The sequence below is a fragment of the Aegilops tauschii genome, chromosome 5, assembly GCF_002575655.3.
Source record: "Aegilops tauschii subsp. strangulata cultivar AL8/78 chromosome 5, Aet v6.0, whole genome shotgun sequence".
Taxonomy (NCBI): Eukaryota; Viridiplantae; Streptophyta; class Magnoliopsida; order Poales; family Poaceae; genus Aegilops; species Aegilops tauschii.
The window spans coordinates 37,131,763-37,154,544 of record NC_053039.3 but is presented as its reverse complement, the minus strand read 5'-3'; the positions used below and the strand labels follow the sequence as shown (position 1 = coordinate 37,154,544).

The 22,782-nt window shown below is 44.2% G+C and overlaps 1 protein-coding gene, 1 long non-coding RNA gene and 1 pseudogene across 2 annotated transcripts; 2 read left to right on the top strand and 1 right to left on the bottom strand.

Moving 5' to 3' along the window:
• Nucleotides 1–2,149: 2,149 nt before the first annotated feature.
• LOC109735179 (uncharacterized) lies at nucleotides 2,150–12,842 on the top strand. Its single transcript, XM_073499690.1, has 5 exons — nucleotides 2,150–2,295; nucleotides 8,545–8,569; nucleotides 9,052–9,287; nucleotide 10,380; nucleotides 11,905–12,842. The coding sequence occupies exons 1-5, from the start codon at nucleotides 2,176–2,178 to the stop codon at nucleotides 12,444–12,446; spliced, it is 924 nt and encodes a 307-aa protein (XP_073355791.1). The 5' UTR covers nucleotides 2,150–2,175; the 3' UTR covers nucleotides 12,447–12,842.
• On the bottom strand, nucleotides 2,427–7,605 carry LOC123493941 (uncharacterized). The gene is made up of 3 exons (XR_012183991.1): nucleotides 5,350–7,605; nucleotides 3,644–5,218; nucleotides 2,427–2,820 (listed from the first exon to the last, which is right to left on the bottom strand). It is a non-coding gene; the product is annotated as an uncharacterized lncRNA (long non-coding RNA).
• Nucleotides 12,843–19,090: 6,248 nt separating the features above from the next.
• On the top strand, nucleotides 19,091–22,568 carry LOC109735187 (uncharacterized; annotated as a pseudogene).
• Nucleotides 22,569–22,782: the final 214 nt, after the last annotated feature.

Sequence of the window (22,782 nt, the reverse complement as noted above, 5' to 3'; positions counted from 1 at the left end):
ACACACACACACAAAAGAATCTAAGGCCAACTTCAGTGCACATCCCATTTCGTCTGCGTGTGTCGTTTGGGTTTAAACGGATAAAAACGATGACCCAGCGTAGCGACCCATCTCATTATTCCGTCCGTTTTGAGTGTGCTCGGACCCATTTCCATCACAAATTTGGGTCAGATTTAGAGTCAAAGCATACACAAACCAGCCGTTCTACACGTCCTCCTCGTCCATTTGGGTCTGTTGCAGCGCCCGACCCGAAGTTGGCCCCTCCTCTGCATCTGGCGGCGGCCACATCTTCTCCTCTTGCGTCGCCTTGCGCCATGGCCTGCCCGAGGCCTACATCGTCACCTCGGCGGCCCCCTTGCTTGCGCCATGGCGCCGCTCTTCGGTCTGTCCATGAGTCGGGCGGGGGCGTTGGGAGCGGGGCGGCCGGCTTCCCCCCTGCGAGTTCTTCCGTGGCGGCCAGCTCCTCCCCTGCAAGCCCAGCGGCTGCTCCCCTCGGGCAGAGCACGCCGATGTCCGTCTACTCCATGCGGCTGCTCCCCTGCGAGCCCGGCGGCTGTTTTTTCTTCAAAAAGTTGTCCTATCCGCTCCAAATAGGTCACTCGTGTTGGGTACATATGCTCTCTTTCTTCGGACGCGTCCGTCTATCTACTGTTCATTTTGCCGACCCAAGATTTACGTCCCCCATTGGAGTGGGCCTAATTGCTTCTCATCCCCTCTTTCACCTACGTGACCTACCCTGCTCCTCTCCTCATCCCCTTCCTCTCGCCGTGCGCCCGATCTCCTCGTCCCGGGCGTTCGGTCGTCACATAGCGAGAGATCCCCAAATCTTGTGAACCCTAATTTTCCGCCCACACCATCCAATCTAGGGTCCGCCCAGTCGCTGCGCCTCGTCCCCCGATTTGGATATGGTGCGAGGAAGGAGACTAGGACATAATTGCAATTTGCCACAAGGGCAGTCGGGTCATTTCGCATGATGAAAATTGGGATAAAAACTGAGAAATGATTACAGTAATTAAAAAGGGCATATTATCTACTGGAAAAAGAAAAGCAGGGCAAATCATCCAACCGAAAATAAAGAGGGGCAAATTATCTACTGCCCAAGTAAAGAGGGGCATATTATCCAATCTCCCGTGTATGTTAGCCGGCCGGTCTGCTTTTCGTACGAGTTCCTGGATTGTTAAATGCCTGGTTGAAATCGGGGGCTGAGCTCCTTAATTAAATCGGAAATAAGTAAATTAGGCTTAGTTTGGCCACACAGTTTTCAAAGAACCGTGGTAATTGAAAACCACAGTATTCTGATCTGTGGGCATGGAATACTGCAGTTTCTTAAAACCGTGTTTTTTCTCAGTTTTACCAAAACTGCCCATGTGTTTGGCGGATGTATTTCTTTACTATAGTTTTGACGACAGTTACACTGGATTAAAGCTGAAACTAACTCACCTACACGGCACACGGCACGACTAATTAGCGTCTATCAATCCTCACCTAAATGCTATGATTTGTAGCAGACTGACTTATCATTTGCCTGTCTATCCTGCCTCCTGGACTTCTGGGAAGTATATGAACGTCACCTAAACCATCAACAGAGCGATCAGCCGGCCTTAAATGGCTCGATTAATTTAACCAGAAGGCACACATTGATCAAGATCGTGTCACAACTTATGTTCATTAAATCAACCGCATGCATCTCATCCTAGCTGACGTAGACAGCAACATCGACTGCGTCTCTTGGACGCTCTCTCTCTGTTCTGTTTAGAAAAAAAAGGTCCAGACCTCTTTTTCAGAAACAGTGAAAAAACCATAGTTTTTGGAATACTGCAGTTTACAAAACCTCTATTTTTTCTTCATCCAAACATCTCAAAGTTTTTAATACCAAAGTTTTTTCAGAAACCATGGTATTTCCAAAAAACCGCAAAAATATTTTGCAAACAAACACACCCTTAACCATGCTGCTGGAGATCTCTTGGCTCTGGATTGAGACTGACATGGATTACTGACCGGGTTCTAATATTGCTCTTTTGGTGCAGATCTGCTTATGCGTCCTTGGTCGTCATGGCAAGGAACATTGCAGTAAAAGGCGAGTATACATGGGGCAAGCCAAATTGGCTCTGCTGCCTCCTTTGTTGCAGTAACTATTTCTGCACCAATGGCGAGCAATATGCCATCACCGAAGCCATGGATAGAGCAGAGATGAAGGGGCGAACCTCTTATGGTGTATATACAGCCCACATCCTTAACAACACCATCCATCGGGACGGTTCTATATACAAGAGACACTCTGGTTTTCTAGGTTTACTAGATGACTCGTTGCGCCAATGGCGCAAAGGCCGGGAGGGAGCCAAGTATTGTAAGAATATTTAGACACCCAAGTTGAAAACCAAATATTGCCAACACTCCCGCATTCTCTACTTGGAAGCCGCCTTTTCTCACCGGATCTAACATAGATACATGATTCTTCAAGAGCAAATTTCAGAGGAAATATAAGGCATGGAGGGCTTTAAGTTGTACTATTGAGACCATACCACTATATCTTCATTTAGTTTCTTTGGAAATCTGAAGATCTAAGAGGACGGTACATGTGAGAAGCTGTGAATCCGCAACAAAAAACTACACTAACTTCCAAACAAACATTTCAAGTTTGGAAGCCACAAAGAAGCTGCCCAGATCTCTCGTTGTAGTGCAGGTTCAAGAAAATGGGCTGAATGGCCATCATAGCAACATGTAGAAGTAGCAAAAATATAGGCTTGGTGTGTAACTGATCATGAAAGATAGCTTGGTCAGTTTCTTCATTGTTGGCTTATACTGAGCAAGAACATCAGCCTGCAGAGAAGAAAAATGGAGGGCTGCTTTATTCTGCGGTACATCCACAGTAGTACAACAAATAAAGTAGTTAAATGTGCGCTAAGATGTGTAAGACCTTTTAGATCACTATTTTAGTGATCTAAAAGGTAAGCAGTGATCTAAAAGGTCTTGTATTAGTTTGAAGAGGGAGTACTTAATAAGACTGTAGGCAAGTACATCAAAGTAATGCTGGCTTCCCATTGATTTGATCAAGCCAATATGACAAAGGGAAGGTGAAACTTTAGAAGACTACTATATAAATTGACCGCGATGTCTTAATTTAGAACTCTGAAATGAAGTAATATACATTAAGTCTGAAGGTTGTCACTAAAAAAGCATTAAAAAAAGGCAGACCAGCCAGCAGTGCATCATAATTAGTGGTTCATCATGCGCAAACCAGGCAGCAGTAGCCTAATAACTTAGATGGAAAAAATGCAAGAAGTCAAAGCACAAGGTGGGAAATAGGACCGAGCATTGACAGGTAACCAAATAATGAAGGAATATCCCCACGAAAATCAAGAATGGTAAATTAGCATCCAGAAGTACATAGAAACAAACATTCCGCTTGGCAGAGTGTGATCTCAGTATGATATCAATAGCTGGGACTAAGAAGGTAACCACGTAGAGTGTCACTCCTAAGGGCGTTTTCTTACGTCTCTACTATCTAGTAATACAACTCACTATTGATTGATTTAACTAAGGTATTCTTCAGCTGGGTATTTACAAAGGAAATTCATTATGCATTTTTACCAGTGAGTAGAGAGCAACTGGAAGACTTATGTTTTTAAATGCAAGAACAAACCTCACCGGGCTGCTGTGCAGACTTATTGTCAGTGGAAGATGCTACAGCTGAGCAAAATTGGCTTGCGATTTCTTCTATGCCTGCTGCTCCCTCCTGCAGCAATTATTTAGAACAACAAAATAATTTAATGTGAGATGAGAGAAGGCACACTAAAGAAGCACATCCGTAAGTGTATATCTAATAATATAGATGCTACAAATCAATAGAACTAAAATACTCCAGCAATTGGGATCAGCTAGATCTATGTCTACATCACCAAATCAGAAGTTTAGTTACCTGTGGTTCGCTTGATAGCAGTTGCAGGTTTTCATGCGCTGAAGTCAAGAACCGACCAGCAGCGACCAAATCTGAGCACAACCATCCCTCACAATTTGAATTCTACCCCAGCAAGTACAGACACGTCCTCTGCAACCTCACACAGATTCGAAAGCGTCATAAAGCACACCGCACTACGCCGCCACCACGACCTCCAAAACATGTATAACGACTGAAATAAGCGGACACATTCTGCTCACACACAAGCATGACATATAAGCGGGACGAGGCCGAACAATACACGATGGCGTGCCGGATCCAGAAAATTAAAATGATCAGCAATTTAAACACCATGACAACACGTACAGGAAAGGAAATATGCATTTTAGCTAGACAGAAAGCAAGCAAACCTCGATGACAGAACAGAGATGCAACAAAGCAGAAGATCGCGATGCAGCAACACAAGAGATCGCAGAACCTAATAAATAAATGGACATGAAGTGGTCAGTGCACCGGCATGCTATGGAATAGACAGGTAAAAGAAGAGTCGTTCCCAAACAAATTAAAGAACGGTCCATTTACCTGAGTTAGAGAGGAGAAGCAGGCAAGCAGAGCAGCCAAGATGGATGAGCATACCGAGGACGAGCGGACGGCAAAACCAAACGCAAAATCAAAAACCAAATAGAGATCAATTTTCAGCTGAACCAGTAGATTCACTCCTTCAGGTATGCATCCTAATTGGTCCTACAAAGATCACAAGAAATTAGAGGATGGAACTTGACTGCCTTCTGTATCATTTGAAGGACAAAAGAAGCTAGAAAAATTACGATGAACCACTAACCCCTGCTAAAACTAACTATCATTGCCCTGTGATATATGGATAATATTAGAAAGTAGAGAAAAGCACCTGCCAATTTTACTTCTTCGTGCGAAAGCTGCCAGCCATGCGCATCAGTGATTTCTTACGTGTTCTGCATAAAGAAAACATATACATATAAATATATAATATCGCCATTAGTGCTTATGTAAGGCACTGTTCTGTTTACCAGTTGGACTGTAAGGCAATAAAGGCCATTCTCTCAACCTTCATGCAAATAATTAATCATCCTAAATGGAAGTAGCTGACTAACAATAGAGCTTTCTCCTCATATCCCTAAAGAAGTGAAAAACAAGCAAATGGTTGTCATCTTTTTCTTACCGAATTCAGCATCTCCAACCTTAGGTACAGATCATGCCATTGGTCCACATAGCAAAGATCAATCATATCACTTGTCGAAATGATGCAGCCGCTGCAAACAATAGAGCTCTCTCCTCATACCCCTAAAGAAGTGAAAAACAAGCAAATCAAATTTTCGGTATAGAAGCACACTCACATAAGCAAACCAGAGGCAATATGCACCATGGCTTGATCAGAATGCAAGGAAACAAGAGGAGAAGAGAAAGGCCACAACCTACAAGCTAGAGAAGCAGAGCATGTCGTTGAGGCGAGGAAGGAGAGAAATCTGAATTGCCGCGTCGCATCGTCTCGGAAGGCGAATCTAAATCATCAAGTCGCGTCGTCTTGGAAGGAGATAACCACAGACACACCCTCTTCCACCCCCAATTCGTCGCCCTCTTCTTCGGGCAGCCCCCGCGGCTTCCCGCTTCCCTCATGATCCAGGATGCCCGATTCGCTCCCAGGCCATGAGCCCATGAGCATGCTCTTGATCCATGCCACGGTCGTCGTCGTGCCGTGCCTCCGTCCTCCTCGATCTGTTGCTTGCTTGGATAGGTTGTGGTGGCAGCGAGGATGTCTAAATAATCAGCACACGACAAAAACAAATCTCAAAGAAAACGGATGTTCGAGACAAAACTAAACCGGCTGTAGGAAACAATGGCTAATCAGTCAAAGGAGATATGTGTTGCAATTGGCGCCAGGAAGGGGACTCGACACTATTGGAGATGATGGCAAGAGAAAAAACAGTGAGCTGCACCATCAGGATCAGGGTTAGATGCAAGAATCAATTTTTTTGAGCAATGATTACAGAAAACAAGCGGCAGCAACTTCGTAAAGGCTACGAACTCATCATGGAAACCTGCCCAGCGCAAGTTTAACAAATTTTGTAGTATATACAGCTAGGTCTAATTTTAATTAAGAATGAACACAAACACATATATAATCTGGCAATTAGTACAAGTGGAATGCAGATCCGGAGAAGAAAAGGTTTAACTAATTAGTGTATACTCAGATGTAGAAAAGGATAAAACATCTATAATTCAGGATTTAATTAAAGATCCAGCTGAATTTAGACATATATCATAACTTCATAAGTTCATAACATATGTAAGGTCTAAAAGCTTGAAATTTATGTTCTGGACATTTTGGCATTTGCAGAATAAAGGTGAGGCGAACAGTCGATCTTGGCATATTGATAGAAAAATTATAGCCTTAACAGAAATTACCTAGTCTAACCAATGCATAATGCGACGGCCTCCGTGGTTTCAAAATGAATGACTACAAGAACATGTAATGTTAGAAAAGAATTATAAACATCTGAATCGCATCATTGTGATACTATCTACAGGAAGAAACTGGCAAACCATCTAATTAAATGGGAGGAGATTGTCATTGACTATGTCCCCTCCATTGAGGTGGTTCATAAAACTCGCTGCTGCAATGACTGCAATATGCTGAGCACTGAAACTCTCCTTGCAGAAGAACTGGTCAAGGACTGGAGCCAACCTACAATCCAGCTGAACGAAGAACCTAGCAGCATGTTATAGACGGAATCAGTGGGCAATAAGGAAACAAAAATTAATCAAGAGAAGATGCATAAAAACAACAAGCAGATAACCCACAGAGCAAGCATGCATATGCCCATCATCCATATAATTAGGCACGAGCAACCATTGGGTGGCACATACATAAAAAATGAGCAGGTGGTAATTTCATTATGAAGCACACAGATTAAATATTAGCGTAAGTAGACGGCCTTGTCTTCATCACGAAGCAGCAACCACTATCCACTGCACACATACTTTCCAAAGCACTAACGCAAACAGTCACCATGCCTACCAATCAGTAAGCAACAATCATATTGGTTCCACCCAAGAACCAACCTAAATTGGCACTGCAGGGCACTGAAAACCGACGTCAGCACACAAGCATGCACACAAACCAAAATGTACAAATATCTTCTCCAATAAGCAAGGAGGAAGCGAACCACCAGGGAAACCGTGAGCAAACAAAGTCGCACCTTCTTGCAATAGAAAGAACCAACGAAGTAAGGGGGCATATGAGAGCACATCTCACCTTGCAGTTTGACAGAACCAACAGCGAGGGATCGAGCAAATCACCTGGACAGGCAAGGAAACCAAAAAAAAATACGATGATTTAGCCCACAGACATTTTATCAAACATTACAAGAGCAAGAAAATATCTAAGCCTGCAGATTGATGGAATCGACGGCGAGCGATTGAGCAAAGCACATGGACAGGCATGGAAACCAAAAAAATGATTTAGCCCACAACCATTTTATTGATCAGGACAAGAGCAAGAAATGTCTAACCTTGCATATTGACAGAACCGACGGTGAGTGGTCGAGCAAACCACCTGGACAGGCAAGGAAACAAAAAAAAACAATGTTTAGCCCACAACCATTTTATCGAACAGGATAAGAGCAAGAAAAATTGTAACCTTGCAGGTTGACAGAACCGATGCTGAGCAACTCCAGGCCTCTTCCCATCCCCTTTGTTGTTCCATACAAGAGCAGTAGTGAGATGTTGGAGGGAAAGAAATGGAGAAAATGAGATATGGGGAGAGGGCTCTCACTGCCTCCACCTCCAGCTCGCCCGTAGGGCGTCCTCCCCTGCCTCTAGCCTGAGCACCTCCATCCCGTGAGCGCTCCAGCCCTTGAATCCGTCATCCCGTGAGCGCTCCAGCCCGAGCTCCGCCATCTCTGCCTCGAGCTCTGACATCACCGCCACCCGATCCACCCCGTCGCCCCTCTGGCCATCGAGAGGGTCAGGGAAGAGACAGAGAGAGAGAGAGAGAGAGAGAGAGAGGGAACTGAGGGAAGAGGGGATCACCTGCGTGTGAAGAGGGGGTTGGCCTCGCCGCTCCAGATTGGGAACCTCTGGGAGGAGGCCAGGAGAGGTGGCGGCCTCCCGGTCGCTCACCGGCGCTCGCTGTCGGCCGCATGAATCGTCGATGGCGAGGGTGCGATGGCCAGCACAGCAGGGAGGAGATGGGTGGCACAGGGAGAGGCGCGGAGGATGCGGGGGAGGCGGCTGCGGGATTGCGGAGGAAGCGGGGGAGGCGGCTGCGGGATTGGCTCGTGGGTGTAGGGTTTCTTTTTCCAGATCGCGATTGGCGAGCAGGACACCCACGACCCATTGGCCCCACAACCGCCCCGCCCCTGTTTTTCATCGACAGAAACAAGCAACAAGCGTGTCGTTGCAAGGCTGCCCCACGCGCAAGCGTGGCCCACTCGTCAGCTGCTCCTGGGCCGATCACGGGGCGTACAGAAAAATGAGCGGCGGGATACTTACCAGGTCGACGAAAATCACTGTTACCCCGCCAGCAAGGTGAAGCGTGCGCGCATGATCATTTTGAAATCGCGATGGCGCTGGATCGGCGGGTACTCTAGGAGGCTTTATATGTTCAATGGCCACTTACCCGACGTGATGAGAGTAAGTCATCCTAATCTCTTCCCTATCATAATCTATAACGTGGTTTGGTTGATTGATTAAAAATGCATTATTGTGTTTAAAAAATGCAATATATATATATATATATAGTATATATATATATATATATATATACACATTGTTATAGAGAATATATGAATTAGCAAAAAAGTATTTACAGGTTGAATGTTTTATATAAAATTTCTAGGTATTAATTTGTTTATATATCATGCATGGTTAAGGTCTTAACACTAGTTCTTTTTAACAAATCAACACTTTTTTGTTACATAAATATGTGTCAGTTTTACTCATAAACCAACAAGCTCTGACTCATGAAGCTGAAAGACATTATACTTATTTTAATTATTTTCACTAAATTAACACAAATATGTGTTGGCAAATCATAATTATAATTCTACTTCTCGTGAGAAATATTGTCTAATTCATCATTTGTTGAAATAAAATATTCGTAATTTTTTCATGAGCACAACTCGAGCCAATGATGTCCTCGCAGCCCATGAATTGCTCCCCGAATCGGGAAAAATGTGATATACATTATGCAACTCATATGATGCAGATTTTCTCATTAAAATTGGCTAAAACTAGTACCGACGTCGGCTTGGTACAGCTATATGGATATATAGCAGTGCGGGATTATCATGATTCGTTGCTTAATTATGTTGTCAATCGTAGCAGAGATGATCCCATCATTGTTGAACAGGTGCACATCTTTACATATATGCAATTATATTTAGTATTGGATTCGTTTAATAATAAAGCTCAATCTCGGTGTCTTATGCATAAAGCTAACTGATCGAGATATAAATATTTGTATTTCATACTATAACCATGTAATTAGTGTTTAAGAGTCAAAGACTAGTGAGTCATAAGTTTGGTTGTTGACTTGATATCATGACTCGACTGGTCGGCACATCAAGCGACTAATGGACTAGTTGTTGATTAACCTCGACTAATCTTGCCCTTTAAGTGGATTGGTTCAAAATTAGCCCACGGGTTTATTTTAAAAAATAGGCCATTGCCAGGTTGAATAAAAGTAGGCCTAAGTTCAAGTTCATTCGTTGAACGGTAGTATCTTCGATGGACCCACACACATTCCCATCTCAAGTCGTCTCGTAGGTGTTGCTAACCTCATCCTTATGCTGACTGTTTTGTTGATCCCTCTGCCTATGAGTATGATTAAGGCTGCACCAAGCAACGTTTCTACTCTTTTTCACCGCCCAACATTACCGCTTACCGCATCGGCTGCATCCCTTGCCACCTAGTCGGCAGACAACATGGCACGTGTGTGACCACATCCGCTTGTTCGCACCGAACACGTCGTGCTTGCAGATCCTCAACACGCCCTTGCTACATTGCCAGCATGGCATGGCATGCCGTCTTAGTGTCTTACACACTTTTCATCCATATCTGTCCCAAAAAAATGTAGAGCCTGTGTTAGTGCTCTCTCCTTGACAGTTGACACAGACTTGGACACACATGTCTCCGTCTTGTCCTACGGTCTCTGTAGCTATAACTCATCAACTTCTCGAGAACACTAAGGTTCGGTCCCATCGGGCAGCCAAGGAAGATCAAGAGGATTTTACTTGCTGTCGAACCCTCATTTCCGTTACCTTTACCTAACGTAGACATGATTGACATTTGTGCTGCTTATGGATTATAATTTATTTGAGTGATCAATTAGTGAGTTATAGGTATTTAAAGTAAAATCAACCGGCATAATTCTGGAAGCTTACTTCATGTAAGGCAATTACTTAGTACAATAATTTATTTTCTTTCCTTCAATGCATATGAGGGTCCATACCATGAATTATCCAAACACACTAAATTTGTTGGCACATAAACTACAAATACACTTCTCTCTTGTTGTCATAAGTGAAACAGTATTCTTCACTTTTATAGGGCCTCTTTGATAGAAAGGATTTCCAATAGATTTTTAAGGATTCTAGTCCGAGCGAAAATTCTTCCTACCTTAGGGTTGCAAATTATAGGATTTTTCTCTCTCTTAGGATTCATTTGCACTATAATTCATTAAAAATCTATCCACTACCAACATTTTAGGGGAAAAAATGCTTTTCCTGTCCACAATCAAACATTCTTTCAGTCCTCTTATACTCAAGATGGCACAACACTGTAATTTGTGCTTTGGTGTACCACGTTTTGGGATTCCTGCAATCAAACAGGTCAAACATTTGAGGTGGCTGTACTTTGATGATCTCATTTGTATCAGTGTATGGATTCGTTTATGCAAATGCATGTTATATAATGATGGGGTTGACCTTGCATATATTAGGCAAGTTTGTGGTTATATATGCAACTGAATTATATTTGTTGACAAAATATCTTAAATTGTTTTGTTTTCGAGGGTTTAGATTTTATGCTATCACTACTAGAATCTGCAAATAACCCTAGGGCCTGATACCCTAAGCAAAAGGGCAAAAACACTAGGGAAACCATTTCCCCTAGTGTATACCCTAGGGAAATCGCCCTAGGGCTTCAGTGGTGGGGGAACCTCGGTTTCCCTTGGGTGTCCAAGGTATACCCTAGGTAACATCTACTTTCCCTTGGGTTTCCAACTCTAGGGAAACTGGCGACAGGAGGCTAGCCCCGCTGACATGTAAAGTAGGTTTCCTTTGGGTTCACTTTGCTCCCTAGGGAAATCTTCTATAACGGCAGTGACCGTTAACCCATACAACCCCTTGAGTTTGGGAACCCTAGGGCTCCAAAAAAGTGATGAATCAACCTATGGTTTTCTTATAGAATTACATTTCCACATGTATATTTTTTCCTATACAATTAAATTTATATATCTTTGGTGGGTATATTTAAAATATAACTATTAGGTATAAAATATATATTGAAAATCAAGTGTGTGCAAATCTCCCTAGAGTTAACACTACAAACCCTAAGAATACTTCACGGTGTTAACGAGAGAGCCATGGCACCGTTAGCGGTGTGTGTTAGGTCCCTAGGGTTTCATTTCTTTACCCTAGGCATAGCCCTTTCCTAAGGGTTTTCATAAGTAACCCTAGGGAACATTGCCAGCGTGGCATTGGATTGGTCCCACCCAGAGAATACCCCTTGGGTCTGGCAGCGAGCCCTAAGGATATAATACTACCCCTTGGGTTGTCAGTTCTTACCCTAGGGATACATTGTGTCCTTAGGGTGTCCAGTTTGGCTCTAGGGAACAATTTCAGCCCTAGGGCTATTTGCAGATTCTAGTAGTGTATCATTTATCTTAGATCTGTTGTTTGGCTAGAAAGAAAAGCGATATTTCTTACTTTACATGAGGAGCTACTAAATAATAATAGTTTTGCAAGGTTCTGTTATTGGGATGACTGGCCCTAAGCGATACATCGCAACGCTAGCCCCTGTTCTAGTTGAGTTTGATATGAGGATCAAGAAAGGAGAGCAAGAAGAGGATGATCTACAACTAATTGATGGTGCAATAGAGTACGACAATCTATGCACATCTGAATACCCATTCACAGATCGTATTAATGGCGATTGTGGCACGGTTGACATCACTTTAGCCCTCGTTCGTTGGGCATTTGAGGCCACAATAGATGTTACCGTATCAAAAGTGCAGAGTAGATTCGATTTATCTCTCAGTTCGTTTGTTTTTATTATGGATGGGTTACATGAGATTCAACTCTTTCGTGGCAATATTGGTGAGTCGTGTGGCTTAAGAAGACATGTGATCGCTGTAAAGGAGGATACTTGGATGCATTTGAAGTTCAAGGTAGGTCAGGGAAGTTGTAAAAATGATGGTGATCTTGATTGCCATTGTTCCTTCAAAGCAAAAAAACATGGGTATAATTGTCAACAAATCATGCTTGAGCGCAAAAAAACATGGGTATAATTGTCAACAAATCATGCTTGAGCTTGCCTCTATCTCAGTGAAGGTGACTTGGTCGAATGTGCGAACGGCTCTGAATTATAAGTCAACAACCGGCCAGTAATTACATCAAGGAATTAACCAGGAAAGAAATGAACAAGTGTGGATGTAAAACACTCCTTTTCATATTTGAACTTTAGTTGTGTTATTTGATATTGCACTGGATTTATTTCTTATTTCTTAGGCATTGGAATGCGTTGATAAGTTTGACTGATTTGCTGGAACAAATGCTAGAAAGTGGGACTATGTCGTATGAAAAGTACTCCCTCCAACCCAAAACAAGTGGTGTGGTTTTATTTCATAGATATGAAAGAAAATCTGAAGACCTCGTAGGACAAGAAAAAAAATACAACCAAGATGGTTTAGTCGTCTATAATTCCAACCAAGCTTTTAGTTCCATTCATATATGCGGCAAAAACCCAAAATTCAGAGGTTCGGTGAAGATCTAATCATCATTTTACCCATGAATGTGGGCCATGAGTATGAATCTGTAGCTATAAATGTTGGATTGGTCCTAGAAAGTAGGAGTATGGTGCAAGTTAATATGTTAACCTCTGCAACCTTATGGTGCTTATGGAATTTGTCGGAATGAACTCTGTTTCCAGGGTCACACCCTTGGAAAAGCCTACTGGATGTATATGAGACAAGCTGGCTTGGACCACACATGGTTTGTAGGTTTAATCTCCAGGCAAACACAAAAGGAACTGCTGCTACAAGACATCATACTGAAGCCTGGGGAGACACTCGAACTGGAAGAAGTGAAACGCCAGCTTTCCCAGACAAACTGGTTCCATGACGGTGAGAGTATCTGTGATGTGATTTTCTTTTTTGAGAACCACAGGATTTATATTGCTTCACCAGCAAGATTACAGTCATGCTGCTGCATACAACGAGTTAAGAAGGCCGGAACCTGGCAATGCCAGTGTAACGCCCACGATGCGGCTATATCTCCCACGTGTCGAGGCACGACTTAGAGGCATAACCGCATAGTGGTTTTATCGCAAGAAGGGTCATCTTCACACAATCCCATGTAATGAACAAGAATGGGATAAAGAGTTGGCTTACAATCGCCACTTCACACAATACATAAATAAATATCATACATCATCAAAAATACAATCATATCGACCGACTACGGTCAAAATCCAGATGAAAATAAGACAACCCCAAATGCTAGATCCCCGATCGTCCCAACTGGGCTCCACTACTGATCATCGGGAAAAGACACATAGTAACGACCACGTTCCTCGTCGAACTCCCACTTGAGATCGACCCCATCATCGGCACTGGCATCGTCGGCACCTGCAACTGTTTTGGTAGAATCTGTGAGTCACGAGGACTCAGCAATCTCACACCCGCGAGATCAGGACTATTTAAGCTTATAGAAAAGAATGGTGTAATAAGGTGGAGCTGCAGCGGCAAAAGCATATATGGTGGCTAACTTGCGCAAAAGAGAGCGAGAAGAGAAGCAACGGAACGGTCGTCAGCTAGCAATGACCAAGAAGTGATCCTGACACCTACTTACGTCATACATAACTCAAACCGTGTTCACTTCCCGGACTCCGCCGAGAAGAGACCATCACGGCTACACACGCAGTTGATGTATTTTAATTGGGGTCAAGTGACAAGTTATCTATAACCGGACATTAACAAATTCCCATCTGCCTCATAACCGCGGGCACGGCTTTCGAAAGATAATACCCTGCAAGGGTGTCCCAACTTAGCCCATCATAAGCTCTCACGGTCAACGAAGGATAAACCTTCTCCCGGAAAAACCCGATCAGTCTCGGAATCCCGATTTACAAGACATTTCGACATTGGTAAAACAAGACCAGCAAAGCCGCCCGAATGTGCCGACAAATCCCGATAGGAGCTGCACATATCTCGTTCTCAGGGCACACCGGATAAGTCAAGCTACGAGTAAAACCAGACCTCGAGTTTTCCCGAGGTGGCCCCGCAGGCTGCTCGGTTCGGACCAACACTCGAAGGAGCACTGGCCCGGGGGGGTTAAAATAAGATGACCCTCGGGCTCGCGAAAACCCGGGGGAAAAGGCTTAGGCGGCAAATGGTAAAACCAAAGTTGGGCCTTGCTGGAGGAGTTTTATTCAAGGCGAACTGTCAAGGGGGTCCCATAAATCACCCGACCGCGTAAGGAACGCAAACTCAAGGAACATAATCCCGGTATATCAGTAACTAGGGCGGCAAGAGTGGAACAAAACACCAGGCATAAGGCCGAGCCTTCCACCCTTTACCAAAATATATAGATGCATTAATTAAATAAGAGATATTGTGATATCCCAACATATCCATGTTCCGACATGGAACAAACTTCAACTTCACCTGCAACTAGCAACGCTATAAGAGGGGCTGAGCAAAAGCGGTAACTTAGCCAAACAACGGTTTGCTAGGAAAGGATGGTTAGAGGCTGACATGGCAATTTAGGAGGCATGATATAGCATGTGATAGGTAGCGGAGCATGGCAATAGAGCGAACAACTAGCAAAGCAAAGATAGAAGTGATTTCGAGGGGTGGTCATCTTGCCTGCAAGGTTCTCAGAGTTGTCGAAAGCTTGATCCTCGTAAGCGTACTCAACAGGTTCCTCGTTCACGAACTCGTCTCCCGGCTCTACCCAAGACAAGAACACAAACAAACGGAACCACAATCAACAACGAGAAATGTACAAGCAACATGATGCAAAACATGTATGATATGCAAGATATGATATGCGATGCATATGCGTGCTCCGGAGGGGAAATGATGAACATGGCAGTAACTTGTCAAACCAAGCATGCCACTAGAAAGATGAGATGATTTCGGTCGAAATCGATATAAAGATCACCGGAAACGGATGCACGGTTTGCAAATGGCAAGCAAAACAAGAATGACACGAATCTTCGATAAACAACAAGATAGCACTTAAAATGCAACAAGAAATAATGCTACATCACCCCAACATAGCAACAAAGCACATGGAAGTAATATACAGGAGATGCTTGACAAAAGATGAACACTGAGCTACGGCTAGTTCACAACATATCAAGCTCAAACAAGCATGGCAAAAGTGCAAAAGATAACAGGTTCACAGACTTAGTGAAAAACTGGACATGGCAGAAAACAGCATCAGGTAGCAATGTTCAGAGCACGAAATCAACATGCTACAGGAACTTAACATAGGAAAACAAGGCATGACAGTGTTCTACTAAATGCATATGACAAAAGTCCCTTACTGACCATAAGCCAAAAAGGACCAGAAGATATGATGGCAAGCATGTAAATGTAGTAAGTTTCGTTATCAGGTTTCAGACTTAGCAGAAAACAGAGCATGGCAGAAATAATAATATGTAGGCCTATTTGTGAGCTTGATGCACTCACTACAGAGTAATGCATGACAAACCAAGCACACCTACAGCAAGATGGCATGTTTATGAAGCTAACCATGGCAAGAACAAATGCATAGCATGTATGGATCAACTACAATAAGCTAGGAAAAATTGCATATCATGTTAAGAATCTGCCAGAAATATTTTATAGCAAAAGTAGAGCAAGATTGAGTCATGCTATGGCATTCCATAATTGCAAAAAATTGCAGTAATGGATAAATTACAACAATAGCTAAAAAACATCCTTAATGAACATCTCCAAAATATGCATGGATCTCTCTGTAACATCAAGTTTACATAGCAACAAAATAACAGCAGTTAAATACTTAGAGAAATCACTAAGTCCCTGAAATCAGAAATATTACGGAGCCTACTTTGCATGCTTGTGCTAGTCACCACAGAGATCACAAAAATACATGGACTATAGCAGTGGAAAGATGGCATGACATATAACAAAACACATGTAGATCTCATGCCCAAAAGATGCACAGATTAAATGATACAAAAATGACAAATCTCCAAGTTCTGATAAGAACCAGAGAATAACAGCAACTAGCCCTCTTCCAACAGAGATTTGGGCATCAAGATGACCTTTAATGAACATGATGCAATTGAACAAAATGTAGAGCATCACGAGATGAACAATTTGACATATTACACACACGAATCGGAGCTACATGCAAGGAGTTATGGCATCACGAACAAGTGCACATGCTGTTGAAATTCAATGACTTGGAGAAAAAAGGGGGGGGGGGGGGGGTCGGGGGGAAGTCAACGCCACTGTACCGAACGGATCTGGATCGGGAGAGAGCTTGCTCCACGGGGTTCGGCGGCGCGTTTGTCCGGCGGGCGCTGGACGCGTCCGCCCGCGTAGAGGGGATTTTTAGGGTTTCCGAAGACTGCGAATGTATTTCGGGAGTCTCACATATAAATAGTTAGAGGGAGTTAGGAGGCTCCAAATGAGGTGCGGTTTCGCCCACACGATCGTGATCGAACGACCTAGAGCATGGAAGAGAGTTTGGTGGGTTTTGGGCTGGTTTTAGAGGGGGTTTTTGCTGGACACTCAAACGGACTTTGCGGATGCCCGGTTAACCGTTGGAGTACCAAACGACCTTCAAATGGAACGAAACTTGACCGGTGGTTTCCGGGTGGTATATTAAGGCCACTTGACAAGCCTCGGTCCATTCCGAGAAAGTTTGACACCCGCACACGAAAGAAAACAAGAGGGGTGCACCGGAGGAGATAGGAGCGCCGGATTGCAAAACGAACAACGGGGAAAATGCTCGGATGCATGAGACGAACACGTATGCAAATGCAATGCACATGATGACATGATATGAAAATGCATGACATGACAAAATACAAAACGAAAGACAAAACCCGACAACGGAAGGAAAATCATAACACATAGCCGGAAATGGCAAGAGTCGGAGTTACAAATATGGCAAGTTACATCCGGGGTGTTACAGCCAGACACACTGGATATTTTCCCTCTCTCACCGAGCTGAAGCTAAGTCTTCTCACATTTTTTTTTGGTCGGGTTAGTTTTATCACATGTCCACGGTGAATCCTATACAGCGTTTGTTATGTCATACAGTCGCCCAAAAGCACAGGGACACACGTCCTGGCCTTGGTTATCGGTTTTCAACCAATTTTCTTTGGTTTTTCTCATCCGGTATCTGCCTTTCTCATTGTCTTTTTTTTTTTCATTTTTCATTTTTTTCCTGTTCTATTTTTTTTTGAAACAAGGTTTCCTGTTCTATTTGCTTATCTGGTTTCCTACAGTTTTTTGGTTGGGTTTCTTTGGGCGCGGACGTGTGGCACTCCGGGTGTAGGTGCACCTGGTATGCAATTTTTTTTGTAGAAATTTGGAAAAGGTAAAAAAATCCTGAAATTTTCTGGAAACATACATGTCCAACAGTTTGTACCTGTATAAAAAGTTTCACGAACGGATACGTTCCAGCGTATTGTGGGCGACCGAAAAGAAAATGAAGACTATACAAGTTACTGTTCATGAACATCGGACTAGGAAATTTGTTTTTTTGGTTTGGGGTCAACAAAGTTTATTCCTGTGCTAAAAAAATTATACGGGTACAAAGGTAGGTCAACTTTGTATCCAAAAAAGTTTCAGTATTTTTTGAATTTTTTCTCTAATTACTAATTTATTTTCCTTATCAGGTGCACCAGCACCGAGTGCATCAAGGGATTTCCGGGGTTTCTTCTGTTATTTTTCGCTTTTCCTTTATGATTTACTCCCTCCGTTCTTAAATATAAGTCTTTTTAGAGATTCCATTACAAACTACATACGGATGTATATAGACATATTTTAGAGTATAGGTTCATTTATTTTGCTCCGTATGTAATCCATAGTGTAACCTCTAAAAAGACTTATATTTAGGAACGGAGGGAGTACATTTTTGGCCTTCTCCTTTTATTTTGTAAATATGAACGTACAAATAAATATACAATGGACATTTCTTTCAAGACACGATGAACATTTTTCTGAGAATAACGTGTTTTCAATGCACTATGAACGTTTTCTTATAATGACCACGTAATGAAGAAATGTTCATGCTTTAAAAAAAATTATTCATGTAAAGCGTCCGTTTCAAATACCCTCACGCGATTATGTAATTTGAAAAGTGCATACATTTTTATTTTCATCGTTGATTTTATTTTATTTTTTTGCATGATTCAATGGGTTCTGAAGTTCCGTTCGCTTTTATACTAAAGCTGCAACATAATTAATATGGATCGGAGGGAGTATTTTTTTCTCCATTTTCGCTAGAAATACAAAAACTAATATTCCTGCCTTTGCTCCTTCTTCGCACGTCCACTGTTTTGGAGTGGACCAACCAATCAACCAACCAAATTCACAGCAGACCAAAAGCGATCCTGCGTAGTCCACCGAAAAATACACAGGAGCTCTCGGGTGCTCCGCACTTCTATACGAAAAATATTCGTAATTTTTTTTCAGAAAATCAAAAAATTCCAAAATTTCAGGATGTCAAACCTGGTTTCCCAATCTACTCCCGTGTGAAATTTCGTGAAAAAATACCAAAAAACGTATCCGTGGAGAAGGAATTACTGACCGGAAAAAAATGTACCCAAACAGTGTTTTGCTACACATAGAATTTTTTTGTCTTTTTTGCCGTGAATACGTTTCCTGGTATTTTTTCACCAAATTTCAGACGGAAGTACATCGGGAACCCACGTTTGATATCCCCAAATCCCAGATTTTTTTTCAAAATTTTCGGTATTTTTTCTCTGGTATTGTATACAGGGGTGCGGAGCACCCGAGAGCTCTAAATCCTCGTCCGTAGTCCACCATACTACTCCCGAGTCAAAGAACGGCAACCTGGTACACACACGCGCGGAATGGAGTACGGTAGTCACCCCACACTCCATTGATCTCAACAACCTTGGTCTCACTCGGGTGCTTTCTCCCTGCTCGCCACTCCCCGACCCCCCGCCAATGCCGACGCCAGAGGCCGCATTCGCAGGCATCTCCTCCTCGTCGTCTCCTTAGTTTCTGCTCTAGCCGGCGCCAATGCCGCGACGGAGTCGGAGGCCGAGGCGCTGCTGGCCTGGAAGGCCAGCCTCGCCGCCGCCGCCGCGCTGTCCGACTGGACCAAGGCCGCGCCGGCCTGCTCCTGGCTCGGGGTGTCCTGCGACGCAGCCGGACATGTCCTTTCGCTCAGGCTCGTGGGCCTCGGCCTCACCGGCACGCTCGACGCGCTGGACTTCACGGCGCTCCCGGATCTGGCCACGCTCGACCTTAACAACAACAACCTCTTCGGCGCAATCCCGGCGAGCCTCTCGCGCCTCCGCTCCCTGGCCAAGCTCGACCTCGGCAGCAACGGGTTCAACGGCTCCATCCCGCCGCAGCTCGGCGACCTCTCCGGCCTCGTGGACCTCCGGCTCTACAACAACAACCTCGCCGATGCCATCCCCCACCAGCTCAGCAGGCTCCCCAGGATCAAGCATTTCGACCTGGGATCCAACTTCCTCACCGACCCGGACTACAGCAGGTTCTCGCCGATGCCCACCGTCAACTTCATGTCGCTCTACCTCAACTACCTCACCGGCAGCTTCCCGGAGTTCGTCCTCAACAGCAGCAACGTCACCTACCTCGACCTGTCGCAGAACAACTTCTCGAGGCCGATACCAGACACGCTGCCGAAGAAGCTCCCCAACCTCATGTACCTCAACTTGTCCGTCAATGCCTTCTCCGGCGGGATACCAGCGTCGCTGTCGAAGCTGAGGAAGCTCCGGGACCTACGGATTTCAACCAACTATCTGACGGGGGGCATCCCCGATTTCCTTGAGTCCATGTCCCAGATGAGAGTTCTTGAACTTGGCGGCAACCCGCTCGGCGGTCCGATCCCGCCGGTTCTTGGCAGGCTCCAAATGCTACAGCGCCTTGACCTGAGGAGTGCCATGTTGGTTTCCACTATTCCACCGCAGCTGGGCAACCTTGGCAATCTCAGATTCACGGACCTGTCCATGAACCAGCTCAGCGGTGTCCTGCCGCCGGAGTTGGCCGGGATGCGCAAAATACGGGAATTTGGCATATCATCCAACAATCTCGCCGGTCAGATTCCACCGGCTATGTTCACCAGCTGGCCAGACCTCATAAATTTCCAAGTGTTCAAAAACTCATTTACCGGGAAGATTCCGCCAGAAATCGGCAAGGCAACCAAGCTAGAAATCTTGTATCTCTTCAGCAACAACTTTACCGGCTCTATCCCGGTAGAGATTGGCCAGTTGGTGAACCTGGTTCAGTTGGACCTGTCCGTAAACTGGCTCACAGGCCTGATACCTCACTCGCTTGGGAACCTCAAGCAGCTCACGCGGCTGACGCTGTTTTTTAATGAGCTCATTGGTGCCATCCCACCGGAGATCGGCGACATGACAGCACTGCAAGTACTGGACGTCAACACCAACCATTTGGAAGGCGAGCTGCCCACGACCATCACATCACTCGGTAATCTCCAATACCTTGCGCTGTTTGATAACAACTTCACTGGTACCATACCACCGGACCTCGGCAAGGGGCTGAGCTTAACCGATGCCGCCTTCGGGAACAACAGCTTCTCCGGTGAGCTGCCGCAGAGCCTGTGCCACGGCCTCGCGCTGCAGAACTTCACAGCAAACCACAACAACTTCAGCGGCACCCTGCCGCCATGCCTGAAGAACTGCGCAGGCCTGTACCATGTGAGACTGGAGCAGAACCAATTCACCGGCGACATCTCAGAGGTGTTTGGCGTCCATCCCATCTTGGATTCCTTGGATGTCTCGAAGAATCAGCTGACAGGGAAATTGTCGCCTCATTGGTCACAGTGCACCAATCTTACACTTCTATCCATGAACAACAACCTCATGTCTGGCAGTATCCCTGCAGCCTTGTGTCGATTGACCTCTCTCCGATCACTGGATCTATCAAATAACCAATTCACCGGGGAGCTCCCACACTGCTGGTTGAAATTAAAGGCACTGGTGTTTATGGATGTGTCCAACAATGGTCTGTGGGGTAACTTTCCTGCCTCAACGAGCTTGGATGACTTTCCTCTCCAATCACTTCGTCTTGCTAACAATAGCTTCTCCGGAGAATTCCCATCTGTCATTGAGACTTGTTGCAGTATGCTCATCACACTAGATCTTGGGGACAACATGTTTGTTGGTGATATTCCGTCTTGGATTGGAACAAGTGTTCCTCTTCTAAGAGTTCTGACCCTCCCATCCAACAAGTTCAGTGGTGTCATTCCATCTGAGTTGTCCAAACTTTCTAATCTGCAAGTACTTGACTTGTCCAAGAATAGCTTTACTGGATCGATCCCAGGAACGTTCGGCAACTTAACATCAATGATGAAAACACCAAAACAAGTTTTCTCCAGCAAAAAAGTAGAATCTTCTGGAAGGCATGATTTTGTCCAAGTGAGACGGATTTCCACATTTTCTCGGAGGACAGTGCCAGCCAATAACCCGTCGCTGCTGGATAAGTACCGAGACAGAGTTAACATTTTCTGGAAGGGCCGTGAACAAACTTTCCAGAAAACAATCGAAATATCAGGTATTGATTTATCAAGCAATCTACTCACAGGGAACATCCCTGAGGAGCTAACATACCTTCAAGGTCTCCTATTCTTGAACTTGTCTAGAAATGATCTGTCAGGCAGTATTCCAGAAAGCATTGGTGGTTTGGAGCTATTGGAGTCCCTTGACCTCTCATGGAATGAACTTTCAGGTGCTATCCCTCCTACCATTTCAAAATTGAATTCGCTCGGCGTGTTAAATCTGTCCAACAATCTCTTAAGGGGCGTCATACCCACTGGAAGTCAGATGCAGACATTTGCAGACGAATCAATTTATGGCAACAATCCGGGGCTTTGTGGGTTCCCGTTGAGCATAGCTTGTTCGGATGAGGGAACTGAAGACCACCAAGAACTTGGACGAGGTATATGGTTGTGGTACTCTATAATCCTTGGCATCGTTTTCGGTTTTTGGTCCTGGTTTGGAGCTCTGTTTTTCCTCAGGCCATGGAGGTTTTTCTTTCTCCAATTTCTTGATAAGTTAGGCAGTAAGTAAGGTTCTTATATCCTCAGATGTATTTTTTTCTCTGCAATTCTAAACTAAATAATTTCAAAGTTTTCTGTATCTGTAGCAAGCTTTAGAAATTGTGGAATTACTTCCTTCCTTTGGTGAAGGAACTTGTGGTTTCTCAGCATCCAATGCTGGAGCTGTAGTCTTTTTCTGCATCTTCACAATTAGCAAATCTGCAGACAAAAAGGCAACTTAGCATCTAGATTTTATCCATTTCCCTGACCATGTTCAAGAAACACAAAGTTCAGAGCATTATAATTTAAATACAGAAAACAAAAGCTGAGGAAAATCATATGAGTGGAATAAAAAAGAGTTCG

Coding starts and splice junctions, on each gene's coding strand:
- LOC109735179 (XM_073499690.1), top strand. CDS start 2,176: ATGGATAGAGCAGAGATGAAGGGGCGAACCTCTTATGGTGTATATACA. Junction 2,296..8,544: donor ACTCTGGTTTTCTAGGTTTA/CTAGATGACTCG, acceptor TTATATGTTCAA/TGGCCACTTACCCGACGTGA. Junction 8,570..9,051: donor ACTTACCCGACGTGATGAGA/GTAAGTCATCCT, acceptor TTTTTTCATGAG/CACAACTCGAGCCAATGATG.